The 27,822-nt window shown below is 46.1% G+C and overlaps 1 protein-coding gene across 4 annotated transcripts in view; it reads right to left on the bottom strand.

Annotated features, from left to right (window-relative positions):
- Positions 1 to 504: 504 nt before the first annotated feature.
- cdin1 (CDAN1 interacting nuclease 1) overlaps positions 505 to 27,822 on the bottom strand; it is a 63,713-nt gene continuing 36,395 nt past the window's right edge. For all 4 annotated transcript variants that reach the window (XM_056426101.1, XM_056426102.1, XM_056426103.1 and 1 more), the window contains one exon: positions 505 to 1,499. In XM_056426101.1, coding sequence (XP_056282076.1) covers positions 1,346 to 1,499 — 154 coding nt within the window. In that variant the 3' untranslated portion in view covers positions 505 to 1,345. The remainder of the gene's footprint in view (positions 1,500 to 27,822) is intronic.

The raw sequence follows: 27,822 nt of genomic DNA, 5'->3' as shown, positions 1-27,822 counted from the left end.
AAAAGATCCCGGGACACTTCACGTCCCGAGACTTACATTTAAAAAATATACAAACGCATTTCCTTTTTTATTTGTTCAGGTTCATCTGGGTCTCGCTCAGCTGATGTTGTGATGTTGACGGTTAGAAGCAGCTTTTAGCCCACAGTCAAACTTAACTTCCTCTCGACAATGTCTATCGAACCGCTGAGGACATGCAGTGTTGTCTGGTTATGACGAACAGAAATAAAATACCACACATAAAAACTACATATTATAAAAAGGGAACATTGTGCCGTTTACTTTCGCTATATTTGAGATGTTAAGTAGTTTCCACTGATGAAGAACAGAGGCAAAACAATTATAAAAATGGTTGCCAATGGCGATGTTTCAAAGGGCCAAAGTTTTAACAATCAAGGTGTTTTTACTGTTCCGGGCTTTTCCTTCAGACTGATACCAAACCCTGGGCTCGATGATGAGTTGTGACTCAAGCAGTCGGTCAATAAACACAGAACATGTCCAACAACGTGGATTATCAGAGTCATTTTTATTTGTGAAGCAAAACAATCCAAGCAAGCACTTTTTATTTCTATGCTTTATATCGCTGTACATTGAGTATCAGGGAAGTAGAAAATATTCAACACATGAATTGTTAGAAAAAATATTAATTGCAGAACAAACCGATTTAAAATAAACGTGTTCTTTAACTGTTTGTATCCAACACCAGGCAAACCAGATCGAGAGAAACAGAAGCACAGCTGTGTGAAAACGTGCAAGCAAAAAGTGACAAATGATAGTTATTGAATTATAGTTGATTTATATAATCCACTCTAAAGAAGCAGATACAACATGTTGACGATATCTGTGTGATGACCTTTAGTTGCGATGTCTGCTTAAAAAAAAAGAAGAGAAAACCTCAAAAGATTTTATAAAGTGGAAAAGGTCACATGGAGGCCGTCTTTAGAAGCGGTCCTGTTTCCCTCCGGAGAGCGACTGAGGGCCCCGAGTGACGCAGGTGAGAGACGGGCTTCCAGTGGCCCCCGGCCGGCCCTCTCTTATCTGCGTATGGAGTGGAGGAGGAAGGAGTGACGGAGGCCAGGGCTTGATAAGGAAGGCCTGGCGTCCTGCTCGGGTCGGGGGCCGAGCAGGACGCCTCCGGACGCTGTCTCTGCACACAGGTGTGAGTCTGACCCTTTGCAGAGCGTTACATGAGGAGGAGGCAGAGGGTCAGCTGGAGTTCAGGGCAGAGTCGTCTCACTGCGCAGGAAAGCCAAATTGCTTCCGGCTCTCGGCTCACACCCCGGTTCCTCCCCGTCCCGCCTTCTTGTTTTCCTCTCTCTTAGTTGCGTCTCCGTTTCCCTCTTTGTCTTTACTCCGGCTCTCGTGGCGGCCCGTCCTGCCGGGCGGCGTGGCACAGGACGATGTCTGAGGGGAAGCCGTCTTTGAGCAGGATGCCTCGGTCCCTCTGGCAGTCCAGCTCCTCGATGAAGCCGTACCAGTAGATCACGAGGCCGGGGCCGAACCTGCAGCGCAACAAGAGACACGAAGCACGTCGCTGCCGTCAGGCCGGAGAGTCCTGAAGAACTAGTTACACTTTCTGTTCCATTTACATCTGCACAATAAGGCTGTTGATGTCGGATCTGGAAGGAAAACAAAAACGCATGCATCACGAAGTGAAGGGATAGAAAGATGAGACACGAGCGATTGATTCAAGAGAGATAAGGTCACTTAGTTTGTTTCCTTTGATCGCCATCCAGGAAACCTTTGTTGAATCAAATGAAAAAAAAGCTGCCAGGAAGATTAAGATCTTTGTGACAGGGTGATACACACTCGATCACATTACAATGGCAGTGAAATAACAATATTCCAAGAAACAACAAAGCTCCACAGCGAGGCCTTGGGATGCGGCCGGAGGAAGCCTCTGGGACCCGGCGGATCACACAGAGTTCAACACCGAGTCTGAAACACGCTGCAGCGTCCAGCTGCTGCTCGCACTCTGAAAGCCAGAGCAACTTCGTCTCAGTTGGCAAGCACCGCACTTCCTAAAAGCTATAATTAAGGACTTGCCAAGCAACTCACTCGTCAAGTTCAAAGTATTTAAATAGAAGATGTTTGAATGGTCCATCTCCTTCCTTTGTTCTCTCCCCATTGTGCTGCTATTGTCTCCTGCAGACACTGACGCTACTGTACTGCTGGAAGGTGTAGAAACAATTAAAACCAAGGAGCTCTTCGCCGGGAATGCGCGACGTCGTTTCACGACTTCTTCCTCTCGCAAAGTCAATGAATCATCTTTCAAGCTATTTATGACGCCCCAAAGAGCAACTGGTGGCCCCTCTCTGCCTCATATAGATCATACTTATTCTTTGAACACTAGCTGCCATGCATAAAGACATGTCACAGTTGAACTCTGAGCGGAGAGCGCCTCGGCTCCCAGGCGGCTGACAGCGCTCCGGTCCCAGACACTCTATCCTCAGACAGTTAACCGTGCTGCGGGCCTCAGGAGACCGAGACAGGAAGCTGGCCGAAGGGCCACGGAGCAGCAGGAGTTCAGCTCCAAGGTAACGTGCATAAAACCGTGAACCTGCGATCAATCATCTTGTATTAAAATACTGCCTTAAACACCCTATGGTGCTATTTTAATAATAATTACGTGAATATTTGTTCTCTCATGTGGTTTAAATTGATGAGCTTATTATAAACACCTTGAAGTTTGACCCTTACAACTCTTGACAAGATATTCTAACCACGTAAATTCTAAAAGCGAGTGCAAGAATCCGTCGTCGTGACATCGCCCGCTATGGCCGCGCCGCGTGTTCCACGCACACGGCCTCCTCCAGAGGCCTTGCAGCGGTCCATGCTCCGGCACCCCGTCCACGGATCGAGGTTCTGCGCGTGTGATTTACGACGCTGAGCGAACGGGCCAAAGCCAGCAGCCCTGGAGAACGCTCCAGACGCAGTGAGAGTTCAGCGCGGTGTCACACACATCGCTCAGCCGCTCAGCGCCGCACAGCTCAGGCCCACAAACTCCTGGTTCCCGCCGCCGCACACGCCCGCCAACTCTTAATATGGAAATGTTAGGGAAACAAAACCTAAACATTTACATTAGATGCTTTGGAACAGGGCTGCGCTCTTCTTCTCATTCAGCCGCCGCGCTGCACGTCCTGAGCTCTGGGCGGGGAGGCTGGAAGAGGACGCGGAGCCCGGTCGGCAGAGAGGGAAGAGAGGCAACCTTCTGGAAAGGTTAGAACTGTACATCAACAGATAAGGCGGCGCCGTGCGATCCATCATGTCGGGGGAGGAGCGGCGCACATCGAAACAAGCAACACTATAAACACAGGGGAGCCGCGTCACCAAGGCCTTTCCAGACCGAAAGGAAATAAATGGACTTTGAATCTTACTCAGAATTAATACAAGTCAATACGACAGGGAGAAAACCTGAGCCTGGGAATACAAACAATAACACTGAGGGGGAGGGGCCTGGGTCCGACCAGCCCAAGTCCTAAGCACTATTCACTCAATAGAGCAATTAAAAACACACAGGCCATGTGACCTACGCCCTCTTACCTTTGTGTGTGATGACGCATCAGGAAGTGACGGGAAGATCAGTTTGGATTTGGAGGCAAATGATGGTTATAAACACCTCCCTGTGTACGACTTGAGGAAATAGTTTGTGAAACAAAGCTAATTCCAGCGAGGGGACACTTGGCGAGGCCGGGCGTGGACCGCGGCCGCCGGCCACGCGTTGGTCAGCGTTGGTGGGCGTTGGTATGTAAGCTCTTCTCATTTCTGGAGAAGTCTGAGGTTGCTGGAGGTCAGACAGCTCACCCCCCCCCCCCCTTTAAAATAACTTGCTGTTTAACATTTCTCCCGAACAAACGGATCACAGCTAATTTGATCTGCCACATTTGGTGAGAAAAAGCTTTCCTAAAACTGGGGGCTGAGCCCGTCTGCCAAAACAGATTACGCAACATGACTAATTATCAATAAAATCCCGATGAACTTACGCTCGACTTTAAAACCCGTCATTTCATTTCACAATTCAGACCCACTTTAAACAAACGCCCGGCGGCGATCCAGACAGCGTAAGCCTCTACCTGAGCGTGAACTCGGTGTCTCTGAGGTTCCCCACAAAGACCTCTTTGTCTCCCGCGGCCATGCATCAGGTCAGGAGGCAGCCGAACATAAGCGTCAGTCTTCTCTCTGCTCCCTGAAATGCAGGTATATGAAACCCGCTCCACATCTTCTGAAGCAGAAAGCATGGAGAGTAATTGGGGCGAGAGGCGGAGTGGAATAAAAGTCTCTGTGTTGCAGACAGAAGGACTATGTGCACAGCCAACGCCAAGAATGTGTGTATTAGTGACAAATGACCTTTCATGGCCAGTCCACGCTATAGCAGCTCCCTGGTGGAGTGTATTCACAGGTCATGACTGTGGTGTGTTTGTATGTGTGGAGGGGGGGGGCAGTGACCAGGGCCTGCAGCTGATCACCGTAGTCCAGCGTGTTTTCTAATGGCCTCGCAGTCGCAGCCAGAAGGCCGTACGATGAAGACGCCCGGTGGCTCGAGCCTCCGTGCAGAGAGGATGTTCAACAGAGGGGGATGATCCATCGCTACAGACGACACGTCCTCCTGTCCATGAACAACACGAGTGGAGGAGGAAACCTCCCACACACACGTGATCAACACGACTCGAGCGGAGATTAGAACAACTTCTTCTCTCTCGCCCCTGGATATTCGTGGGCGAGGAAAAGTTAAATTCCGCTCAGGAATGTGAAACAGAAACAAAAGGCAGCCGCCGCGTACGCTCCTGTGTTCAACGAGTCACACGCATCGCAATTTAGGCGGAATAGAGGGAAATAAAAAATACAACATCCTCCGCCAGGTGTAATTCTCCCCGATGTTTGAATGTTTTCAGTGTCTGGAACGGGAGCCTCGTCTTCATCGCTGTTGGAGGGGGGGGGGGGGGGCTGCGTGTGTTTGGCTTTAACAGAGACGTGTGGAGGCGCCATGTGTGAGTATGACGGGGTGGGAGGTCAGGTCAAGTCAGTGTGACTCCACTGCTTTAGCCGGTAACCATAGCAACTACACAGCTATATTTGCATGAATAAAATGAAATAATAAATCAAATTAAAAAATGTAAAAAATGTCCTTATTGTTATATTCTTGGTGTGTTGCTCCCTGTGAAATGAGGCTAAGCTGCAATATTCACTGAATCAAATCCAATGTGTTCCTTTGTATTAATATAATATTTAAACACAGAAATAATATAAATAACAATGGATTTGATGACAATAGGTATTTGGTGTAAATTGTACTTACTTACAATAATTATGAAGAAATCATAATGTTAATGTAATGCAGAAATAACATTTCATATTTAAATGTTATACCTTGCCTAAATATCTCAATATATTTTTCCACAGCCGTGTCATGTTGATGTTTCCATGCATCCGGGCCGTCGTGTCTGAAGAATACACGGAATCTAGAAGACAAACAAAACTCAGCTTTGCACTGAAATTAAACTTTTTTGCTGAATGATGAATTGTACAAATAAGTTTTTCCCATCAGTTTATTAACCTTTACGGGTTTAATCCCCGTGTTGTGAGACTTTGCTCCCACCAACGCATTATCACTGTCTGTGAGCTCAGTCTCCCTCAAGAACTCCTATCACCGTAACCACCTTCTCACATCAATTTAGACCTTATCTTCACTCACTCACACACACTCACACACTCACACACACACACACACACACACACTATCACAATCAGCTGATTGATAACATGGCGAACACGTGATTATTCTAAGGAGCACATGACCTAATATGCATCAGCCTCCTCGGCCATGTGGTCCTGCTTAGGAGACATTTGTCCAGCGTTGGGCGTCCCGAGCGTCCTCCAGCCGGCGGGAGGACGCCTCATCAGTGTTTGGCACTCGTTGCGTCCCTTAACCGAGCATGTCGCCGACCGCATTAGCAACGCACATGTGAGGGACAAGTGTGCGTTGTGTGTGTGTAGCTCGTGCCGGTCGCCTCTCAGATCTACGCCGTCACGGCCCAACGTGCTCCGACACACTCCGGTCTGCTCTGCATGTGGAGCGACCCAACGAGGTCTGGCTCTGATGCGTGTTCAGTGTTCAGAAGTCGCTCCAAGCAGCTCGGAGGACCCCGCGGACGACGACACAAAACGGAGCGCCGACAGCTCCCGATGACGCCGTGACGACCCATACGAGGAGTCGGGTTGGCGTCATGGAACGACTTAGCCACGTCTCTTTTCTCCTTAAAAACACGCTTACATTCAGCCTTTTGTGAGGTGAATGTAGGAATAATAATCCCATCTCTGAGTTATTCCCAGTCACCTGATCCGTTCTGACATCGACTCTTCATCCTTGATAGTGACCCAGATCAGGAGAACACGTGATCTGCTCAGTTATGACACTAATGGGACATTCGTTAACACTTTTATTAAATCCTATCATACCAATGGATGCAACGGGGGTTTCCCGGTCTGCAATATCCGTCTGAGTCTGGGCGTGTTTACATTTGAAATGTATGCGATGCACAAGTTTGAGATCACCGTCATAATATCTGATTCGAGGAGTAAAAGTAAATGTCTCCGGGGCTTTTCCGGTTTGCAGATGAGGCTCATGAGTCTCTCTGGCCGGGCGCTGGCCGCGGGGCTCATGGAGGTCCGTCCAGAGAGTTACTCTGGCCTCATGGAGGTCCGTCCAGAGAGTTGCTCTGGCCTCATGGAGGTCCGTCCAGAGAGTTGCTCTGGCCTCATGGATGTCCGTCCAGAGAGTTGCTCTGGCCTCATGGAGGTCCGTCCAGAGAGTTGCTCTGGCCTCATGGAGGTCCGTCCAGAGAGCTGCTCTGGCCTCATGGATGTCCGTCCAGAGAGTTGCTCTGGCCTCATGGGGGTCCATCCAGAGAGCTGCTCTGGCCTCATGGGGTCCGTCCAGAGAGCTGCTCTGGCCTCATGGAGGTCTGTCCAGAGAGTTGCTCTGGCCTCATGGAGGTCCGTCCAGAGAGTTGCTCTGGCCTCATGGAGGTCTGTCCAGAGAGTTGCTCTGGCCTCATGGAGGACCGTCCAGAGAGTTGCTCTGGCCTCATGGGGGACTGTCCAGAGAGCTGCTCTGGCCTCATGGATGTCCGTCCAGAGAGCTGCTCTGGCCTCATGGAGGTCTGTCCAGAGAGTTGCTCTGGCCTCATGGAGGTCCGTCCATTGAGCTGCTCTGGCCTCATGGAGGTCTGTCCAGAGAGTTGCTCTGGCCTCATGGAGGACCGTCCAGAGAGTTGCTCTGGCCTCATGGGGGACTGTCCAGAGAGCTGCTCTGGCCTCATGGAGGTCTGTCCAGAGAGTTGCTCTGGCCTCATGGAGGTCCGTCCATTGAGCTGCTCTGGCCTCATGGAGGTCTGTCCAGAGAGTTGCTCTGGCCTCATGGAGGACCGTCCAGAGAGTTGCTCTGGCCTCATGGGGGACTGTCCAGAGAGCTGCTCTGGCCTCATGGATGTCCGTCCAGAGAGCTGCTCTGGCCTCATGGAGGTCTGTCCAGAGAGTTGCTCTGGCCTCATGGAGGTCCGTCCATTGAGCTGCTCTGGCCTCATGGAGGTCTGTCCAGAGAGTTGCTCTGGCCTCATGGAGGACCGTCCAGAGAGTTGCTCTGGCCTCATGGAGGTCCGTCCAGAGAGCTGCTCTGGCCTCATGGGGGTCAGTCCAGAGAGCTGCTCTGGCCTCATGGATGTCCGTCCAGAGAGCTGCTCTGGCCTCATGGGGGTCCGTCCAGAGAGCTGCTCTGGCCTCATGGAGGTCCGTCCAGAGAGTTGCTCTGGCCTCATGGAGGTCCGTCCATTGAGCTGCTCTGGCCTCATGGGGGTCAGTCCAGAGAGCTGCTCTGGCCTCATGGAGGTCCGTCCAGAGAGCTGCTCTGGCCTCATGGAGGTCCGTCCAGAGAGTTGCTCTGGCCTCATGGAGGTCCGTCCAGAGAGTTGCTCTGGCCTCATGGAGGTCCGTCCATTGAGCTGCTCTGGCCTCATGGGGGTCAGTCCAGAGAGCTGCTCTGGCCTCATGGAGGTCCGTCCATTGAGCTGCTCTGGCCTCATGGAGGTCCGTCCAGAGAGCTGCTCTGGCCTCATGGAGTTCCGTCCAGAGAGTTGCTCTGGCCTCATGGAGGTCCGTCCAGAGAGTTGCTCTGGCCTCATGGAGGTCCGTCCAGAGAGTTGCTCTGGCCTCATGGAGGTCCGTCCAGAGAGCTGCTCTGGCTTCATGGGGGTCCGTCCAGAGAGCTGCTCTGGCCTCATGGAGGTCCGTGTCTGCTGGTGCTGCAGGGAGACAGGAAGCTCCCCGCGGTGGCGGGCGGGCTGGGGGCGGGGCGCCTGCAGACGGCGAGGACCACAGCGTCGAGGGGATACATGCTCCTTTAACCTGTTATTGTGAACTCCCGGCAGCCCGGCCGATAATTGCCACCCGTCTCTGGGGAAACGGTCCCCGGCATGCAGAGGGACGGCCATTTTGTGTCTGCCGCTGCTGCTCGCCCCACGAGGCCCCGGTCCTCATCCTGCCTGAACCCTGGCGGCTGATGTGTTTTCAATTTAGGATGACCCCCACCACAGGCACGGCCCTAATCAACAACAGTTAGTACTGTAACCCTATCTGCCCTCGCAGGGCCGCGGCGGCCTGACCGGGCGCCGGCAAACCTGGTGTGTCCAGCAGAGCGGCGTGGTGTGTGTGTGTGTGTGTGAGGTCAGAGCCTGAGACGTGTTGGTCTCCCACATTGTGTTCCGCTATAGAAACAAAGGTATAAACATACAAACATGTGCGCAACGCAACAGAAACAAACGAGCCGCGGCTCTGACTCCACACTTTATTCCATTTGAGGAACTAAAGAAACCTTTTGTCACTTCTACCGAGGAACGGATCATAAAACTCACGGATCAGAGTCACGGATCGATTGCAGATCAGATCACTGATACTCATTTAAGATAATTGGTGATCATATAGTTTATGATAGCAGATTAAAAAGGCCTTTTGCCACAGTCCCAAAAAAATATTTCAACCACTCTAAAGTCTGCAAACCATCAACAATTCCAATTGTTATGCTTTTATTTTACTTAGTGCTTTTTCCACACACATAATTCAAATGATAAGGAAAAAGATTTGTATATCCGTGTCTTACAATCTGCGTCGAAGTCGTGTGCACAGGCCATATTCATAATAATAACATCGATAACATTTTAAAACATCTCCTTCAAACAACTGGATTTATTAAAGTTTCTCACCAACACGACGAGATTACACGTGAACACATCATGAGTACGTTATAATTTACCTCCTGCACCTGAACGCATCTTCAAGTAACCGAGAGGAATCTCGGGTCAATTGAAACCCGACTGGTTGTTTAGGAACATTATCAAAGATCAGCGACTAGAAAAGCAGAAATGTCGATCACCGTGATCTCATATTGTATTGAATATTGGCAGTAAAACTTTATTTCACACTGCGGTGGTTAACGTCAAACTGTGAAATTAATCCGCTTCCAACTGGGCTTACAATTCAATTCTGAAAACTACAAAAACAATCTCCAGCGACTCAGTTGCATCTTCATCTCTGAGGCTGAATGAAGAAGTCGGCAGGTGTGAATGTTTGTTGTCGGGCCCCTCGGCCTCTGCGCCCACGAGGAGAACCCGGCCCCCAAACGAGAGCGAGGCCTCTAATGTCTCCCTGGGAGAAAACGAGGCCTGGCTTTCGTCCAAGTCAGCACCTTTGGAAGTGCAGTCGAGTTACCGCCACTAAATCAACATGTCAGCGCCCGGCCCATGAACTTCTTCACCCAGACTCCACCGCTTACAGCCACCCCACACACCTCATGAATTGGTGTGAATGCCCATCTGTCTGCTACAATGCAAAGGGGAAAGGAGGACCGAGGAGAATTAGTAAAGGAATACAAACATATAAATATATATATATATATATATATATGTTTTGTTTTGAGCTTTTGCATCCAGCGCTTGCGACGGAGAGCCGGTCACGTATCCCCGCCGTCACGCTTGGCCTTGGAGTCCAAAATGCAACTGTCCAAGTTTGGGGGGCCGGTCAGGAGACGGACTCAGGCGGAGGGCCGCAGAGCGCTGTGTGCTTACTCTGCAGTCTGTTTACATTCCACAGGGTAATTTTAGCCCCGGGGGGGGGGGGGGGGGGGCGCAGAGCCGGGGCCGGCGTGGCGTTGGGGCCCGTCAGCCGGCGCGGTGGCGGCACCTGGACATGTGGGTGGTACGTGAAAACACACACGGACAAACCACCGGGCGGCTCTCTGGGTTTGAGTTTATCAATTATTTACAAGCTTTAGTGAGAGGAAATTAAAAAAAGAGCCAACGAGCATCTTCTGTAAATAGTGTAAACTAGTAATGTCTCTTTGGTATTGAGGGGCCAAGTCGACAGGAGGGGGGGAACACGTGGGGGGGGCGGTCTCCTAACAGGCCACAGCCCCGCTGGACAACACAGGATACCCCCGTGTTTTCACTGATGATCTGGGGTGCAAATCTAATTTCATTGTAGTTTTTAAGAATTTGCTATGCAAACAAAAAAATAATCCCAGTTCAAGAATCGCTGGGGGCTTCTGTGCGCGTGTTGGGATTTGTCTTTTTATTACTACCAGCCCAGAGTGTCCCCTTCAAAGGGCGAGAAAACAACATGTCCATGTGTGTGCTGGGGGGGGGGGGGGGATTTAGGGCTTATCGAAACTAATTAGGCGAGGGATGAGGATGGAAGTTAAATACTGGGCTACATGTAATGAAAGCAGCAGAGTGGGGGACATGGAGGGGTCAGGCCCACACCACACAGTGGTCCTCAGGCAAGCTGGGATTGATTTTCACTCGTTTGGGGATGAAGGTGGACAGGGGGAGGGAGCCACGGAGGGCGAGCGAGAGAAGAGAGGCGGCAGTGCACGAGTCTAAAGGTCTTGAGAGTTGTCAACTTGACAGTTTAACCCTTTGGAGAACAAACAAACAGAGGGATCTCCTGGCCGACAGCGTTGATCTGTCAGAGCCCCACACAGCGGCCACACAGGGAGGGGGAGGAGCCGCACAATATGCACCGCCGCATTCCTGAAGCCCGAGGAGGTCGGTGCTCTGCTGACGACCTGGAAACACGGAGCTATGAATATCTGTCCCTCAGATCCGGGGATACACTCTCATGACTAGGAACACAGGTAAAGCCAAAATACAGAGCGTTTGCACTCTATGTTTCTTATTGGAGGCGTTCTGTAAGTGTGTGTCCAGGTACAGGTGTGCACACGGATGCCAAAAATGGCCCATCAAAAACATTTTGGTCTTCCCTCGTCGTACGGCTCAGGTCTTCCTGATACCGGAGCACACACAGATGCCGGCGCTCCTCCCTCGTCATCGGGGAACGCCGTCACCCCGAGCGCCTTCCCGACCATGGCCGGGGAGAGAGAGACACACAGACACACACACACAGAGAGATGATCCGTGCAGCCAAGGCTGTCCACATCACATTAGCGTGGCCCCTCTTGTCCCTCTTGCGGCCTGGGAGCGCTCCGTCATGACGGATGCTACGGGGTCCCTCACTTGTCAGGAGTTGTCAGCCAGAGAGGGGTCTGGATACACAGAGCTGACAGGTAATCTTAATGTCTTAAATTAGCCCAATTAGGCCTGTCATAAACAATTCGATAAGTGCTGGACCAACACAAACAGATAGGCGCACGCACAAGCGCACACGCACAGACCGGCCGCACGCCGGGTCTGCGGGGCGTTAACGAGGAGGGGAATGGGCGGCGGACGGGGGGCTTTGGTTTCAAAGAGGGGTCCTCATCCCTCGCTCTCAGCTGGCCGGCTGCTACCTGGTCACTTCAAATTGTGCCATCTCCTTTCATTAGCACAGCGCTGGCTGCGGATCTGAGAGGCCGTGACTAAATTCATTTGAGGCGAGTGGGAGCAGATTGCCTGGAGCAGGTGCTACAGGGAGATAAAACAAAAGCAGCACCTTGTGAGAAGCTCTGTGTGTGTGTGTGTGTGTGTGTGTGTGTGTGTGTGTGCGTGTGTGTGTGTGTGTGTGGGTGAGAGGCCTCTCCCCGGTCTTCACATTCTGTTATTTTCATTGCTATGGTAAATGTGTAATGACACAGGAGTGCTTTTGAAAAAAGAAAAGAAAGAAAGCAGCGGGCCCAGAGAAGAATCAGCCCAGTGCCACTTGGGAGTGTTTACCGTGCCGTGAAATCTAAATATTGTTTCTCGTGTGACTGAACAGGCCGACACCTTTCTGTGGCGAGGACGTGAGATAGCGAACGTTGTTTGATTTGGTCCCTCCTTCATGATATCTTATCGCGGAACAACGGCGACACCCACGCTCCGGCTGCTCTTTTTGTCCTCCAACCAGCTTTTTAAATTCATCTATTTGCATTTACTATATTAAGAAGATACGTTTCAGGAAGCGTGAAGCACAAGCTGATGTTTAAAACGGAGAGCCGCAGTCTGCAAACACGAGACCCGAGCAAAGCATCAACAGTTGAACAACGACTTCACGACCGCGCCGCCTCGTCCTACCGAGGCCCTGAAACGCTCCACGCCGACACGTCGGGGCCGGCCTCGCCATCAGGGCCTCGCCATCAGGGCCTCGCCATCAGGGCCGCGCCGCTCAAAGACCATCAACACTGACCATTCAGTTCAAACCAAGGCTGAATGCTGAAATCCTAAAGCGAGGGATATCTTGTGTTTCTCAACGGCAACGAAGTGTGTCGACGGTCCGGATTCACGGAAGTAACTTGTAATAAATATGTAATAGTAATACGCTGAGTTACTTTAGGAGTCAGGGAGCATGAACTCAAAGAGCAACGTCGCAAACCTCCTCTCTGCACGAGGGGGGAGTTGTGCTTTAAGGGAAAACACCCATCATGACAGAGAGAACAAAAAGATCGAACGTACGGCTGCAGTATGAACTCTCGTCGTCATAGATACGATACGATGGTAAAACCAGATATTCATCAAAACATTTGGCGAACACGAGACTTAAGACTTAAATGTGCAGAAATGCAGACCTTCCCGCTGCGGCCGTCCTCCTCGTCCACCGCCGGTGACGCTCGAGCTGGAATCGTTTGTAGATTGTTGAGCTGAGGCTACAGGAAACTGTATTCAGCGCTTTGCTGCTAAGAACATTGTTTGTTTTAATAAATATATTGATTTATTTACATTTATTGTTGGCATTTAAATAGGAAAGTCTCCAATCGGGAGTCCTTTAAACATTGCTGCATAGAAATACTATGTGTTTACATAAGAATAATGAAGCAATAATGCTTTGTTTCTGATTAATTGTCTTTTTTTTCTCACAAAATATGAAAAAGAAGCGATAAGAGGATTGATAAGGAACCGAACCCATCAGCAGCAACTATAGAAGCCCAACCTGAGGTAGAAGAAGTCCAACCCGCTGCTGTCAGCCAGACCTGTGATGACCTGAGCCGGACTTCACTTCTTTAACTCAAGTGACGGCTGGAATGCCATCCGAGGGGAAAGAAAGGAAAAGTGAGACACAGACGAGCTGTTACCGGGAAGTTGTAATAGGAAATTGCTCTTGGCAACTATTTGTTCAAGCACCAGATTTTTTAAAAATCTTTATGCCAACCCAGCGAGCCCCCTTTGGAAAACAGGGCAGGTCCCCCTAATGAGTAATCTATTTCAAAGCAGTCGTGTCTGGGCATGACAGTTTACTGAGAGGCTTGAAGAACTGGTAATTACCAGTGTTACGGGGCAATTAATGCATATTACACTGCGGCACTCATGGCGGTGACTGTCAGCTCCCCAATAAAAATGAGCACTCTTCAGCTAAAGGGTGACATTAATTGGGCCCTTAATGACTGTGCAGAGGAACCAAGCCAAATAGGAACAAAACCGGGGACTGGCTCCAACTCCAGCAGAGGGCTGGAAATTGGACTAAAAATGAGATTAATTGCTGTTTAGAAAAAAAAGTAGGGAACAAATGTGGTGAGGGGAAGGGGGAGAAAGAGGTTGGAATTATAGGGTGCAGAGAGCAAGGGCTGCTCAAACAAATGACAATTCAATTAATTATTTTACACTGTTTTTTCTATACCTTCGGAGTGCAGACAGGCCAGAGGCCCGTTCCGCAGGCTTTGTCTTGATGCGTTGCTCAAAACACATCAAATCAACCACGCATGGCGTCAAGGATGTGTATTATAATAAATACGTCTAAAATCTAAAATGTGAAAAGAGGCATTTCCACCTAACATGATAAATATAAATACACATATATATATATGGGTTAGGATTAGGTTATATATATATATATATATAGCTGTGATTAATGTAAATAAGATCAGGTCGTTAGGTCTTCCATAATGTGCAATAGAGAGAAAAATCATATTAAGAAGGATATATTCAGAGTTCCTGGGTTACACACTTTCCTATGAAGCCTAAGGCCTTAAATATGTCTTTCCACTAAAAACGGTCCGTAAAAACATCAAGCGGAGGTTTCATTAAAAGTAAATCTGCAAAATTGCAGGCCTTCCACCCCCAGGATGTTTGTTTAGAGGGAGATCAAGGATGTGCTGAAGACATGAAGTACTGTAATTCTGATTAATGTGGCTAAAGCTAAGAACGCACTGAGCACCACCTGAATATGCAAGCTCCAAATCATAGAAATATCAGCATGCAAAACATGCCGTCATTTGCATACATTTTTGATTTGCTTGCTATTTAAATATGCAGTTAGAAATAGTCCAGCCCTGCCTCTCGCGCTGTCACGCTGCAAGCTCACACCGTCATTGGTCCTGATAGAACGCTCCCGCTTCAAAGGGAGCTTTGCAAGGGAGAAGAGAAAGAGCAAATATTTGAATTGCGAAAACACATCATCTTGCAAGGGGAGAAAATTCAAGACAACTTTTTAGAGTTAAAGACTCCCCCGACCCCCAGCGAGCGAACCCCCCCCCCCCCCTCCCGCACACGGCACAAAAAAGTCAACATATTCATAGCGTAAGCACGCTCCTCGCTAATTCACCATATCCACATTTGCATAATGGGAAATGACACATTTTGGAGGGGATTGTGGAAATGAACTTTAATTTGAGGCGAGAACCATAAAATGTATAAGCTGCCCTGTATTTAACTGAAATCCACCACAAATCCAGGTCCTCAGACAACCTGACATGGAGTTGATTACAGACTGAAGTGTAATTAGATACTTAAGTTATCCTCTGGTTGGAGTCAGCAGCATCACCAGTTCTACTGCAGCACATTCAAGACGCCTTCAGGTTCTCCAGGATGCCTTTGCCTCAGGAATCGGCCGACAGTTCACAGCCACTCAGGGGCGACCGCTGCAGGAGAATACTGGCTGCTTCCAACTCTCGGACAAGTTGGTGAAACAAAGTGAGAAAAATCATTTTCATGACGTATCAATAATATGAATTATAGCATGTTTGAAACTACAAGCCACCATTAGAAGCCAAGATGAAAAGAACATTTAAGCCTAAAATTTACAAGTCTGGCCACGGACAACATTCACAGCAATAAATACTCATCTTCAGACATCTGAACAAATACCCGACAGCAGAGGGAACCCCGTGTCTATGATTGTAAATGTCTTTATACCACAGACTGAGAACTATTTTAAATGTGATGGCCATCAGCGACCAGGGGAACACGATTCAAGGCTGCATTTCTTTCTAAAGCGTCCAAAGCTTTAAATATATAATAATTAAAAGATCAAATTGAGTAAACAATGTTATCTTAATTCATAAACATGAATCAAGCTGAAATAACAGTCTTAAAATGATGAATTCTGGTCTTGACAAGCCGTGAGTATACCCAGAGCTCCTCAGTGCACCGTCACACATCAGCCCTCCAGGCCCCCCCCCCCAGGCCACCCCCCCGCGGCCTCTCCTCCCGGTGACTGGCCTACGTGTAGACAACCTGGAGACAGGTCAGGGCAGAAATCAAACCTGCATGATGGATAGCTTTAGTGCACAATGACCTCTGTCACTGGGGTTTGCCCTAAATCAATATGGCGATAAGAGCCCTGCGCCAGCGCTCACCTTGGTATGCTCACCAGCAGACCTTATCTTTGGCAGGAGGAAGTATGAGTAATAACTAAAGACAAGCCACGACAAAACCACTAACTCCACCTTGTCAAACACAATTTATAATGTATATCCCCCCCCCCCCCCCGCTTTAGATAATACAGTAATTATGAGAACCAGGGGGTCGGGCCTGTGTGTTGGGAGGACTGTTTTGCTGCAGGAGGGAGAGCTTTGACGGAGCTCTGCAGGCCTGTCCAACGATACCCGTATTGATTAATCCTACATTGTTTGGACATGGCTTCATCAAATTGTGACGGTGTGAGATTTTCTAAGCACAATAACCGTCTCAGAAAACATCACATCTTCACGCCGTCACGGCGGTCCCTTCTTACACCATGACACCGTTATTATCCTGGCCGCACGGCCTCCAACTCACACACAGACGTACGATAACCTTCACTTTCAGCGCCGTGATAACGGGGCACCGGGACAATCCGAGACCTCGATTTCCACCGCGGTGTGGACGTATCTAATCGTTTGTTTGCGTAAGAATGTCGCCGACATTTGAGGAAACACGAGGCCCAAATAAACAGCTGGAGCTGAAGACGCCTTTTTATTTATTTATTGGTTGTGTGGTTTGGTTTTATTTCTTTGGAATATAACTTCTTTTTTTTGCATTCCAACATCTTAATAGTTTTAGGAATTAAAGGTTCTCAAAAGGCGGGACTAATATTAGTATGCAATTACATTATCATGATAGTCTTAAAATGACAGTATTGTTTATTGCAATTACTTTGTCCACCTCAGTAGTTATTCAACAAGGTAACCGGGAGATGGACTACAGACTGAGGATGCACATTGATGCACTGGCATGCACATTGATAAACACAGTTATGACTAAGATCCTTAAATCTTGGCACTAGAGTCTGTGATGCAGGAGAGGTTGGAGGTTAAAGTTGAGAGGAGGGCTGACAGGAAATCAAAGACGATGAACATTACAGCGTTGAGAACCCTCAGACCTTTCAGTAGTTTTTCATTTGACTGTGTGTGTGATGAAGTGTGTGTGTGAGACATAGAGGGAGGAGGAGCGTGCTTCCAGGCAGCCGCATCAAAATAGAGCCGACTTGACATCAAACGGTGCAATTAGCTGACCCCTTTCTCCCAGAGTCACAGTTTGGAAAGCCCTGCCTTTAAAACGCTGATTAAAATATGTTTGCTTTCTCATTCAAAACAACATTTGACAAGGTTCGTAATATTTCAACTAACTGCAAAAACATTCTTGTGGCCGTAATCCTTTTTTTTGTTGTTTCCACTACTTTCCAGGGGCGCAGGTAACCCGGGAGTTTCCCATGAACTCAGCACTAAAGGTTGAAAACAAAACGGCAGAGAGAAAAGAAGAAAAAAGGAAAGCCGTTCAAAGTTTTCCTGAAGCGTGTTTTGTTTCAAGCGGGCAGCTGAAGCTAAATGTTTTGAGATCATTATTCAGAGAATTTATCCTCTTTCTAATTCAAACCACAACGAATACTTCAGGCAGAGCCAGTAGTCTTTTCTTTGACCGCGAGCTTCGTCCTGAGCGAGGCCTCAGGGGGCCGAGGACTGTCAGCAGCTCGGCGGATAGAGTTCCTCAAACTGTGAAACCCCCTCAGCACCAAATTAGGAGATGTGTAGTCTGCAGTCCAATGACCTCTCTAATGGACAAGTGATATCAAAATGAATGTACCATGTCATTTAATTGTGCAACAGTTTATATATATATATAAATATATATTCACATACATATATATATTCACATATATATGTCTATATAAATATTCACATACACATATTCACATATATATATAAATATTCACATGTGTATGTCTATATATACAAATATATATATTAACATATATATACATATATGCACATACATATATACATACATATACATATATATTCACATTTATATATATTCACATATATAATATATATATATATACACACACACATATATTTGTACATGTATATGTCTATGCGTATATATATATATGTGTATATATACAGGACTGTCTCAGAAAATTAGAATATTGTGATAAAGTTCTTTATTTTCTGTAATGCAATTAAAAAAACAAAAATGTCATGCATTCTGGATTCATTACAAATCAACTGAAATATTGCAAGCCTTTTATTCTTTTAATATTGCTGATTATGGCTTACAGCTTAAGAAAACTCTAAAATCCTATCTCATAAAATTTTAATATGTCCTCAGACCAAGTAAAAAAAAAGATTTATAACAGCTGAGTGTTTGTCAAGGCTCAGGAAACCCTTGCAGGTGTTTCGAGTTAATTAGACAATTCAAGTGATTTGTTTAATACCCTACTAGTATACTTTTTCATGATATTCTAATATTTAGAGATAGGATATTTGAGTTTTCTTAAGCTGTAAACCATAATCAGCAATAAATCAGAATAAAAGGCTTGCAATATTTCAGTTGATTTGTAATGAATCCAGAATGCATGACATTTTTGTTTTTTTAATTGCATTACAGAAAATAAAGAACTTCATCACAATATTCTAATTTTCTGAGACAGTCCTGTATGTACATATATTTGTGTGTACACATACACACAAAAACAAACATACATACTTATGTATATATATTTATATACATACATACAGGACTGTCTCAGAAAATTAGAATATTGTGATGAAGTTCTTTATTTTCTGTAATGCAATTAAAAAAACAAAAATGTCATGCATTCTGGATTCATTACAAATCAACTGAAATATTGCAAGCCTTTTATTCTGATTTATTGCTGATTATGGCTTACAGCTTAAGAAAACTCAAATATCCTATCTCTAAATATTAGAATATCATGAAAAAGTATACTAGTAGGGTATTAAACAAATCACTTGAATTGTCTAATTAACTCGAAACACCTGCAAGGGTTTCCTGAGCCTTGACAAACACTCAGCTGTTATAAATCTTTTTTTTACTTGGTCTGAGGAAATATTAAAATTATATGAGATAGGATTTGAGAGTTTTCTTAAGCTGTAAGCCATAATCAGCAATATTAAAAGAATAAAAGGCTTGCAATATTTCAGTTGATTTGTAATGAATCCAGAATGCATGACATTTTTGTTTTTTTAATTGCATTACAGAAAATAAAGAACTTTATCACAATATTCTAATTTTCTGAGACAGTCCTGTATATACTTAATTGTCTATATATGTATATACTTTTAAATATATATAGACATACACATACAAATATATACACATATGTCTATATAAAAGACTTTTTTAAAACTTTGTTTTAAAATTGACATTAAGACCAAGTTTTTAGTAAAGGCTTTAAAAACTCAGCAAACTTAAATAAACAAGCTGTAAATGGTGTCTGAGACGGTCTTTGTGAGATAAGCAAAGATAAACCCTGAGCAATGGGCCGGATCAGAACTGGTCAGGCCCAAACCGTCTCAAGTTAATAGTTTCACATCCATTCCAGGAGAAGAGGACGTGACGCGCCGGCCGGCTCGACTGCAGCTGTGTGCAAAATCAAAGTGGCACTTTCTATCAGAGGCCTTTCGCCAGACGGCTCTATTCTGCCCTTTCACTTGTAACCTCCATGACACACAGACACCCAGCACGAACAATAAGAGCGGTCATTTAAAACACACGGCCGTCATTGAAGAGACGGATTCCGGGTTTAACGCGGGGGAAGATTCATGGTGCAAACGTGCCAGCTGATGGAGATATCACTCAAAATGAGAAATAGATTTCTCCGACATCCCCGTGGCGACCGTTCAAAGGGGGCGGCGGCTCAAAGCCCCAAACTCTGCACCGAGTTCATATTTCACTTGCCTCTGTTATCTCGCATCAGACCAAAGGAAAAGGATCGGGTATCGCCCGTTTCCTTCCCGCCTGTGATGAAACGTCACATCCACAGCGGACGGAGTTGGGATTTGGATAATATCGTTACCCCGTTAACTCCTTAAACCCTCGTCACAGAGATTTGGTTAATTGTGCCGATTTAAAATGCATAATGGTGAGAAGAAAAAAAACATATTAGCATTATTAACACGAGAGTGGAAAGAATATATCAGCAGTCATTTTGAGGGCACATATTTTCTGAGAAGTTTTAATAGGGTTCAGTGACCAAATGCATTCGTTTCCTAATCATTTATAGACCCGACTCGGGAGACAAATCTGTTGACCTGGTAGATCGTGTACATTAACCCTCAGAATTGATGAGCAAAATCAGAAGGTCAGCAGTTGGACACGGCTCCCCATGTGTCTTTGATTACACACTCCCACTAAGGGATAGGCAGGCAGAGATGTTTCAGCTATCAGGCAATCAGACCGCCGCGAGACGTGAAACTCAAACCAGAGCCGGGGAGGGGAAGGCCTGCCTGGGAACAACGCTGGGGAAGAGGGTCCCGACGAAGCGCCTAACAAATGCCAGGCGGAGGCGGAGGAAGGATTCCAACGTGTCTTATATCTCTTTCAGTGTTTCTGGCAACAACGCAGTGAAGTGAATTAATACTGAAATATAACGCAAGAGTTCACAAAAACAAATAGCTCTTCATCTGATATATGAATTCAGTTGCTTACGAGAGATCAATCAAAAACGATTCCCACGAGGAACAATCAGATGGAGGAACAAACAGCTGTACGTCGACGCTGGCAGCTGGATGAAGTCAGATGACGTCACTGAATGCAGAACGATGGGAGCAGATTCAGAACGGCGGCCGTGGTTGTGGTTTTGGTGATGCTGGCTTTTATGGATTAAAACCATTATGTTCTGCTATTCTGTTATTTTCGGTTATTGTCTTAAAACATGTTATTTGCTGCATGCTCCAGTCTCTAAATTGTGTGTCTAAATTTGAATATGGAATTATATACTCCTGCTCATATATATTTTCCACATTGGTTACACAGAAATTCTAATTAGTACTTTTTGGGAAAGCTCTAAATGTACAAACAGAATATAAACAATAAGGGGAAATCATTGAGAAAATAAAGAAAAAACAATCACTGGTGCTACCCCCCCCCCCCCCCCGCACTCCGCTCTCGAACAAAGAACAAGGTTATGTGAGGGACAGTGGGGCCTATAAAAAGCTGGTGTCTAGATTATCTATAAGGAACCACTTATCACAAGCGAGCAGCTCCAGGGTGACTGATGGGCCCGTGGGCCGCGAGCAGCAGCACATTATCTGGTACACACAGAGCCGCTCTTTAAACACAGCAGAAATATGAAGCACCGTTTCCTTGGCCGTCATTAGGTCAAACATTTCTATTTTCGGTCTCTGACAGAACCTGAACCAGTCATCGTCGCATACACAGGAGCACTGATTTAAACCCAAGCAGCTCTTAGACATGGGGGGACTTCTCCATTTCTGCCCCCTCCCTCTGGAACTCTCTCCCCAAAATCATCCGAGACGGCACCGAACTTTCATTGTTCAAATCACAAATCAAAACCCACCTGTTCAAAACTGCTTTTAATGTGTGATTGTGTGCTCTCTACGTTCTTATTTGCTTTGTTTTTATTGTAATTTTAGTTATTTTTATTGCATAGCTTTTAGGATATTTTAACTATGTGTTGTAAAGCGTCTTTGAGTATTTTGAAAAGCGCTATAGAAATGTAATGTATTATTTAAAAAAATATACTGAAAAATAAAATGTGCGCAAGCAACCTGCACCAAATGTGTAGCAACTGAAAATCTTAATCCCCAAAAAGCTGTTAAACACTTGCCATGTCATGAAATCACACATCCAGAACTAAAATATGCATTCCTCTCCTGTAACCGTGGAGAAATAAAAGCTCTCTTTCTCGACACCAAAAGCCATTCCTTAAAACAAAATGCCAGGACCGTATTGCTTGATAAGAACAAAAGAACAGATTGTTTCTATTCGATTGGGATTTTCTTTTTTTAAACCACTAAAGAATATTCTCTTTCTCCCTTCTTTTTCTTGTTGGCATTGATTCCCTGTGACGGGTCCGGTGCTCTCCTCCGGCCTCAGGAGGACCCTGGAGGACTCGTCTGGTGGCTCCTGGCCTCCTGCATCCGACTCGGGGGTTGAGACACATTAAGCCCTTTAGCTGCCCAGCGTTGGGATTCTTTTCACGCAGCTGTGGAGGTGCATGCAATGAAATGCTTAGAAAGGCTCCATGAGCAAAAGGTCCTCGAAAGCATTAAATATTTCTGTTAGCTTTATGGCTACTGAGCTTAAATGTGGGTGCGTATGTGGATATAATGTGGTAATAAAAATCCTCTTAAATTGCTTTTAGCCTTCATGACAGCAAAATATTCAGCAAAATACAAGAGCACAACCTTTGTAGAACAAACATCCCTACAATTACTATCCAGCAATAAGTGGCCTTCCTGTGATGCGTGTTGTGTACAGAATCCATTTGTCGGGGCTCTCTCTGTGTCAAGGAAATATCACCGACACTTCACATTGCCTGAATCCTCTTGAAATTATCCAGTTCCATTAACTTTCCTCCCCCCCTCCAAAAAAAGCCGTTCTAATCCTTGTCCACCTCTTTCTACGCTTTGGACAAATGCTGATGACTTCCTCCTGGAATGAAAGCCAGAAGGTCACAGCAGAGAGAAGGAGAAGAAAGGAGGGAAACAAGACAGCGAGCCAGCAAAAATGACAGGAGGAGGAAAAACCGTGCGTCTCTGTGAGTCTGATGACATGCATCGCGAAAGCTGACAAAAAAATGTACGTTAATCATTTTTAAAGTTCCATGGCAAAACAGGAATTCATAGAGTAGACATGCTTGAACCTCATTTCACTCTAGGCTTTCTTTCCTTCTCACAGTGTCACAGGAGAGCAGGATTCATATCGCGGGGCGCCGCTCCTCGTTCAGACGCACGGCGGCCGTGTCAACGTGGCTCTCACACTCAATGCGAAATGACAAATTTGGATAATGCTCACATACAAGCCTACCAAAATAAATGGGAGCCGTGGAGGCTTAACCAGAGCTAAATCCTGAGGCTGCTGGAGACCTGAGAGCGGATTACACCCCGGACGCCTTCACAACGCACCCAAATGTGCATCCTTAAAAGCATGAAATCCTTGAAGCGTCAGAGCCGACTTGTCATTTGTCATTAATATTCCAAGTTGCTTGTGCTTTGGGGGCCAGCCATGCGCTTCTGTGTGCCCTAAAACAAACACTCGCAGCCCTGGAGGAGCCACCGTTGTGGATCGCTATTTCTCTTCGCGTGGAATATTCTAGGATAGGATGTCATAACAAAGGAAACGATAAAAGAGGCCACGCTCCTGCACTGCATGGGGTATCCATACAGAGAGGGGATGTCAAAGGCACTTCACCAGGAACAAATATTTGTTGTATTTTAAAAAAAAGGAGGAAATTAAGTTGTAACTAGAATTACCACACATTAAGTACATAAAAAGTCCACAGCTTTAAAACCCTGTCAGCCTAAAAAACACTTAGAATAGAACGTCTTAAGAACTGAACACGTTGCAGTAACACAACTATTCACACATTAGGTCCATGTAATTTAAGTGAATATTAAAGATTCTTTAAAGGCCACCATTGCAACAGATACTCTTTTCATGTTCTTCTTTCTTGTTGTGCACATATCTGACAGAGAGGTGAGGTACAGTCCGAGGGTAGCGGTCCTGGAGGTGTCACATTGGACCTGTCCTCGGGGTGGCCCCGTCACATCCAGCCTCTCAGGTGACACCCTCTCTCAGGTGACACCCCCTATCTGCTCCGGTCTTGTGATGGCCCTGCTGCTTTTATTATGCCACTATTATTGGATTAAATGCCCTTTATGCACATGCAAGCATTTTAGAAATATGAAAAAGATGCTTCTTTTTTTCCCATATTGGACAGGTCAGATGTGCCAATAGCCTACTTTTATATTTTTAATTTTAAATGTATTTAACCAGGAAATGCCTCATTGAGATTAAAAATCTCCTTTAAAGAGCGTCCTGGCCCAGACAGCAGCACGTCACAGAGTTTCAGACAATACAACATAAAACTGTGACAGACAATATAAAATAAATCACAGCGTGAATTAAAACCAAAACTAAGACTCAAGTCAACACAACCCAGCTCACACAGGAGCACACACCTCAGTCAGAGAAAACATCGACGACCAGATGAACCTCCCTCCAATTCTTTCAATCTATTTAAAAACACCCAAAGAGAGAACCGCTTCCTGGAGACCGGCTCAGTCTGCAGCAGGAGCAGCAAACCCAAAACCTCCTTTTCCCATTTCTAGACGGACGTTAGGGACGGAGAGCGAGAGGAGGCCTCGAGCGTACGTCACAGGGCGGAGACGGTAGCTTCCAGGGCGTTTCAGATGAATTAACGTACAAAGATACGATGGAAGTACATGTAGAACAGCCTTATGAATTAGGACATGTCAATACATGTGAGGGTTTATCTAGAAACACCGTAAAACCTTTCCTAGACAGAAGGTAAGATCTGATGGGCTGTTCTGCAACACATCACACCTTTAATTAAACATTCCCGTCGTTACTGCATGGTAAAGTAAAACATGATAGACATGTCCATTAAAAAAAACAAAGACGGCTATGTACAATATCTTTAATAAAATAATGAATTTGATGTCTCAAATGGATTGACGGGTCTGGGACTCTAACAGAAATACCGTCTCAGATGTAAACTCTACAGCATGCAGTTCCAGATATAATTGGAAAAAGTTCATAAAGAACTCGGATGTGTAACGGCAGCTGATATGAAACATCCCATGCATCAGACGCTCGTCTATGAAACGTGTCGGCAGCAGATGAGCGATGCTGCCAGTCGGGGAGACTTCCACATCAACGCTGGCTTTGCTTCCATTGTGTGCATAAAGAAGTGTTCCAACAAGACGTTCGGTGGAGATCGATATGCACTTTTGGAGCGTGAGTATTTTCTGCTTGTAATTACGGGAGGTCATCAATTATCTCCATGACAACGGGGCATGACTTTCAGACTGAAACAAAAGAGCCCGATGGAGCGTGATGCACGAGCCCGCATTCAAGCCTCCACACATTCTCAAGTGGTCAAGCCAGATGACGTATAATGGCAAACCAAAAAGTCTTAACCCCCATTTCATGTGAGGGAGAAATGAGGCATACTGTCCCATTATATTGCTATAAATCATTTTTTGTGGACGGCTGACAGCTTTTTATCAGATCTAACCTTTTCAAGCCTCCATTAAGAGTGCTAACATTTTCAACTCTGACACATTTGCAGTTTACGAATATCACAGCTGATTTACCTTGGGAGGGGGGCCGGCTGGCCTCCACGCTCATTTCCACACAGGCTGTCCATTGTGTGGGCGGAGGGGGGATGGGGGAGGGAGAATAGGAAAAGGGCTCGGAATCCATTTATTTAACTCTACATTTACCCTTTTAATCGGCCATCCTCCACCGCAAAGTAGTGTTGTTGCTGAAAAGCTGTTTTGTGGTCATTCTGATTTACTCTATTGATTCTTTAATGGTACACAACTGCGGGCAGGGAGGTCAATTGAGGGCCACAAAGATCCCTCATAATCTGAAACATGACTAATGACTGGACTCTGTCAGAGAAGCTGTGAGACCATGAAACAAGCAAAGAACATATAAACAACACGTATTTATATAAATTCAAGAGAAACCCTGCGATACATTTCTGTCCGATGTTTTCTTTGCGGCGGTGGAGTTAATGGTTTGACTGAAATGTTCTTTTAGTGGCGGTAATACACACATCCTGACAACCAGGCCGATCATTGATTTATACATCCATCTCTTTAGCCATCCATCAAGCATGGCACAACTTCTACAAGGTCAAAATAAAAAAAGACCAATGTAACAATCAATCAAGTGCAGGAAGTTATTAAATAATAATCTTAATGTATTTGGCAGTAAATATTTGATGAGGTAAACTCTTCAGAGAAATACAAGGGCAGAACTTCAGCTTCTGCTCAGAGTCATCATAGGAACTCTGCCAACCACAATTGATTTAAGTCCACCGTAATCAAGGAGGGGCAGTGGAGGTGGCACCACCGACGGGTCCACATTTCATTACATGCTGTGTTTAACCTTACCCACTTCTCCGAAAACACACAAGAGGCTCATCATGTGTTTAATATTCACCAGCAGGTGAATCATTGTTATGCAACTCTGATAGTTGGGCGAGATGGAGAACTCAATGATGTTAACATCCGTCAGAGCGGAGGGCTCCCTGGTTCTGGAACGCCACCCGCTCAGATTGATGGCTTGAAGACGGCGATGGCTGCACGCTCACCCGGCCTGAACACGCCGCTTCATTCTGCAGGAACAACGCTTCTCTCCATCTTTTCTTTCTTTTTTTCATATTTTGTCCTGGGAGCAGAGTAGGTGAAGCATCATTACCCCTCACTCCACTGAAGAGGGGTTCATGATGGGGTTAGTGTGTTGGCGAGACTATTGTTTGGATGATGAATGCAGTCGGTGAGGGCTTTGGAGGAAAATTAGTTATGTTTGTTCTTGTCGTCTACAAAAACATGTCCCCATAGCTCACTCCACAACGCCGGAGGGCAAACCCAGGAACAATTAACACGAGCAACGGGTGAAGCGGCTCAGTTAAAGCAGAGAGGGAATTCATGAAAAATAAGCAAATCACTGGAAATGTCCATCAGGAGCAATGAAGTCATTACAAACACTGCGGTGGGACTCCAAGGCAGTCCCAAAGAAAACCCAAAGGTTGAGAGGCAAACGCTGAAACCGGAGTTTGAGGAATGGACAAACACTCTGAACTTCAGCTCTTCAGTCTCATAAACTAAGAGCAGCTCATGAGAAGTGAGGGGAGGATGATGTCACCCCATTGCTCTCTGGTACCCGATTTCTCCATCAGTTCATTTTTTGTGTGACTACAAAGAGCTGACCTCCAATTCACTGCTAAGACACACACACACACACACACACACACACACACACACACACACACACACACACACACACACACGTACCTCAGACGATAATCCGTAAGGTCTAACAATAAGAGAAAGATGAGGCACATTTTCAAATGTCAGCAGTAAATGTCAATTAAAAATTACAAGGGTGCTGGAAAAGGTAGGGTCTGAAGGGACTGACATTTTTCTTTTTTGACAGTGTTTATCAGAGCGGCCGCTGGCAGACGTGATGGGATCTACTTTGTCAGTTCCTTAATACACTCGGACATGGCCGCCCCAGTGAATATCACCGAAAGACACCCGTAGGCTGATATGTAAGGCTCAGACTCACGCTAACCATCCAATTAGCCTGCGAGTATTCAGGTATTTTGATCTACTGTATACACTAACGCCACGAGGACCAAGAGAGGACGACCAGACAGATTAATGCCACATTCTTCAATCCAAACCAGGAAGGAACATGACTTACAAGGTAACATATGTGTGATCTTAATGTCACGCTAAACCAGCCCTCCTTATTTATTGCATTATTTGAAGTTTGACTGACTGAGACATCCTTTAGTACTTTCTCATGAAGCATGGTCTGGGAATGAGGAGGAGCTTAAGCAAAGCCTTTATTCTTACCAGCATTCTGAGCCATATGTAATGAGGCCGAACCAAGATAGTAACCATCAACAGTCGAGATCGGTCCTTTTTAAATTCACACCTCAGAGGCTTTTAGTTCCTGACGTCAACAATGCTAAATAGTCTCTTTCTTTTGGAAGCCGGCCATTTACAAATAAAACTATGTTACTCTGAGAAAATAAAACACACCATTGGTTATGACCTTGACCTCATCTCCTGCATTTTAACTGCTCAATGCAATTGGATGAGTCATTTTCCCTTAAAATCAAATGATCGCTCTGCTGGCA

This window comes from Pseudoliparis swirei, chromosome 11 (genome assembly GCF_029220125.1).
Source record: "Pseudoliparis swirei isolate HS2019 ecotype Mariana Trench chromosome 11, NWPU_hadal_v1, whole genome shotgun sequence".
Lineage (NCBI taxonomy): Eukaryota > Metazoa > Chordata > Actinopteri > Perciformes > Liparidae > Pseudoliparis > Pseudoliparis swirei.
Note: the sequence above shows the minus strand (reverse complement) of the source record. Positions and strands in the feature narration are given on the sequence as shown.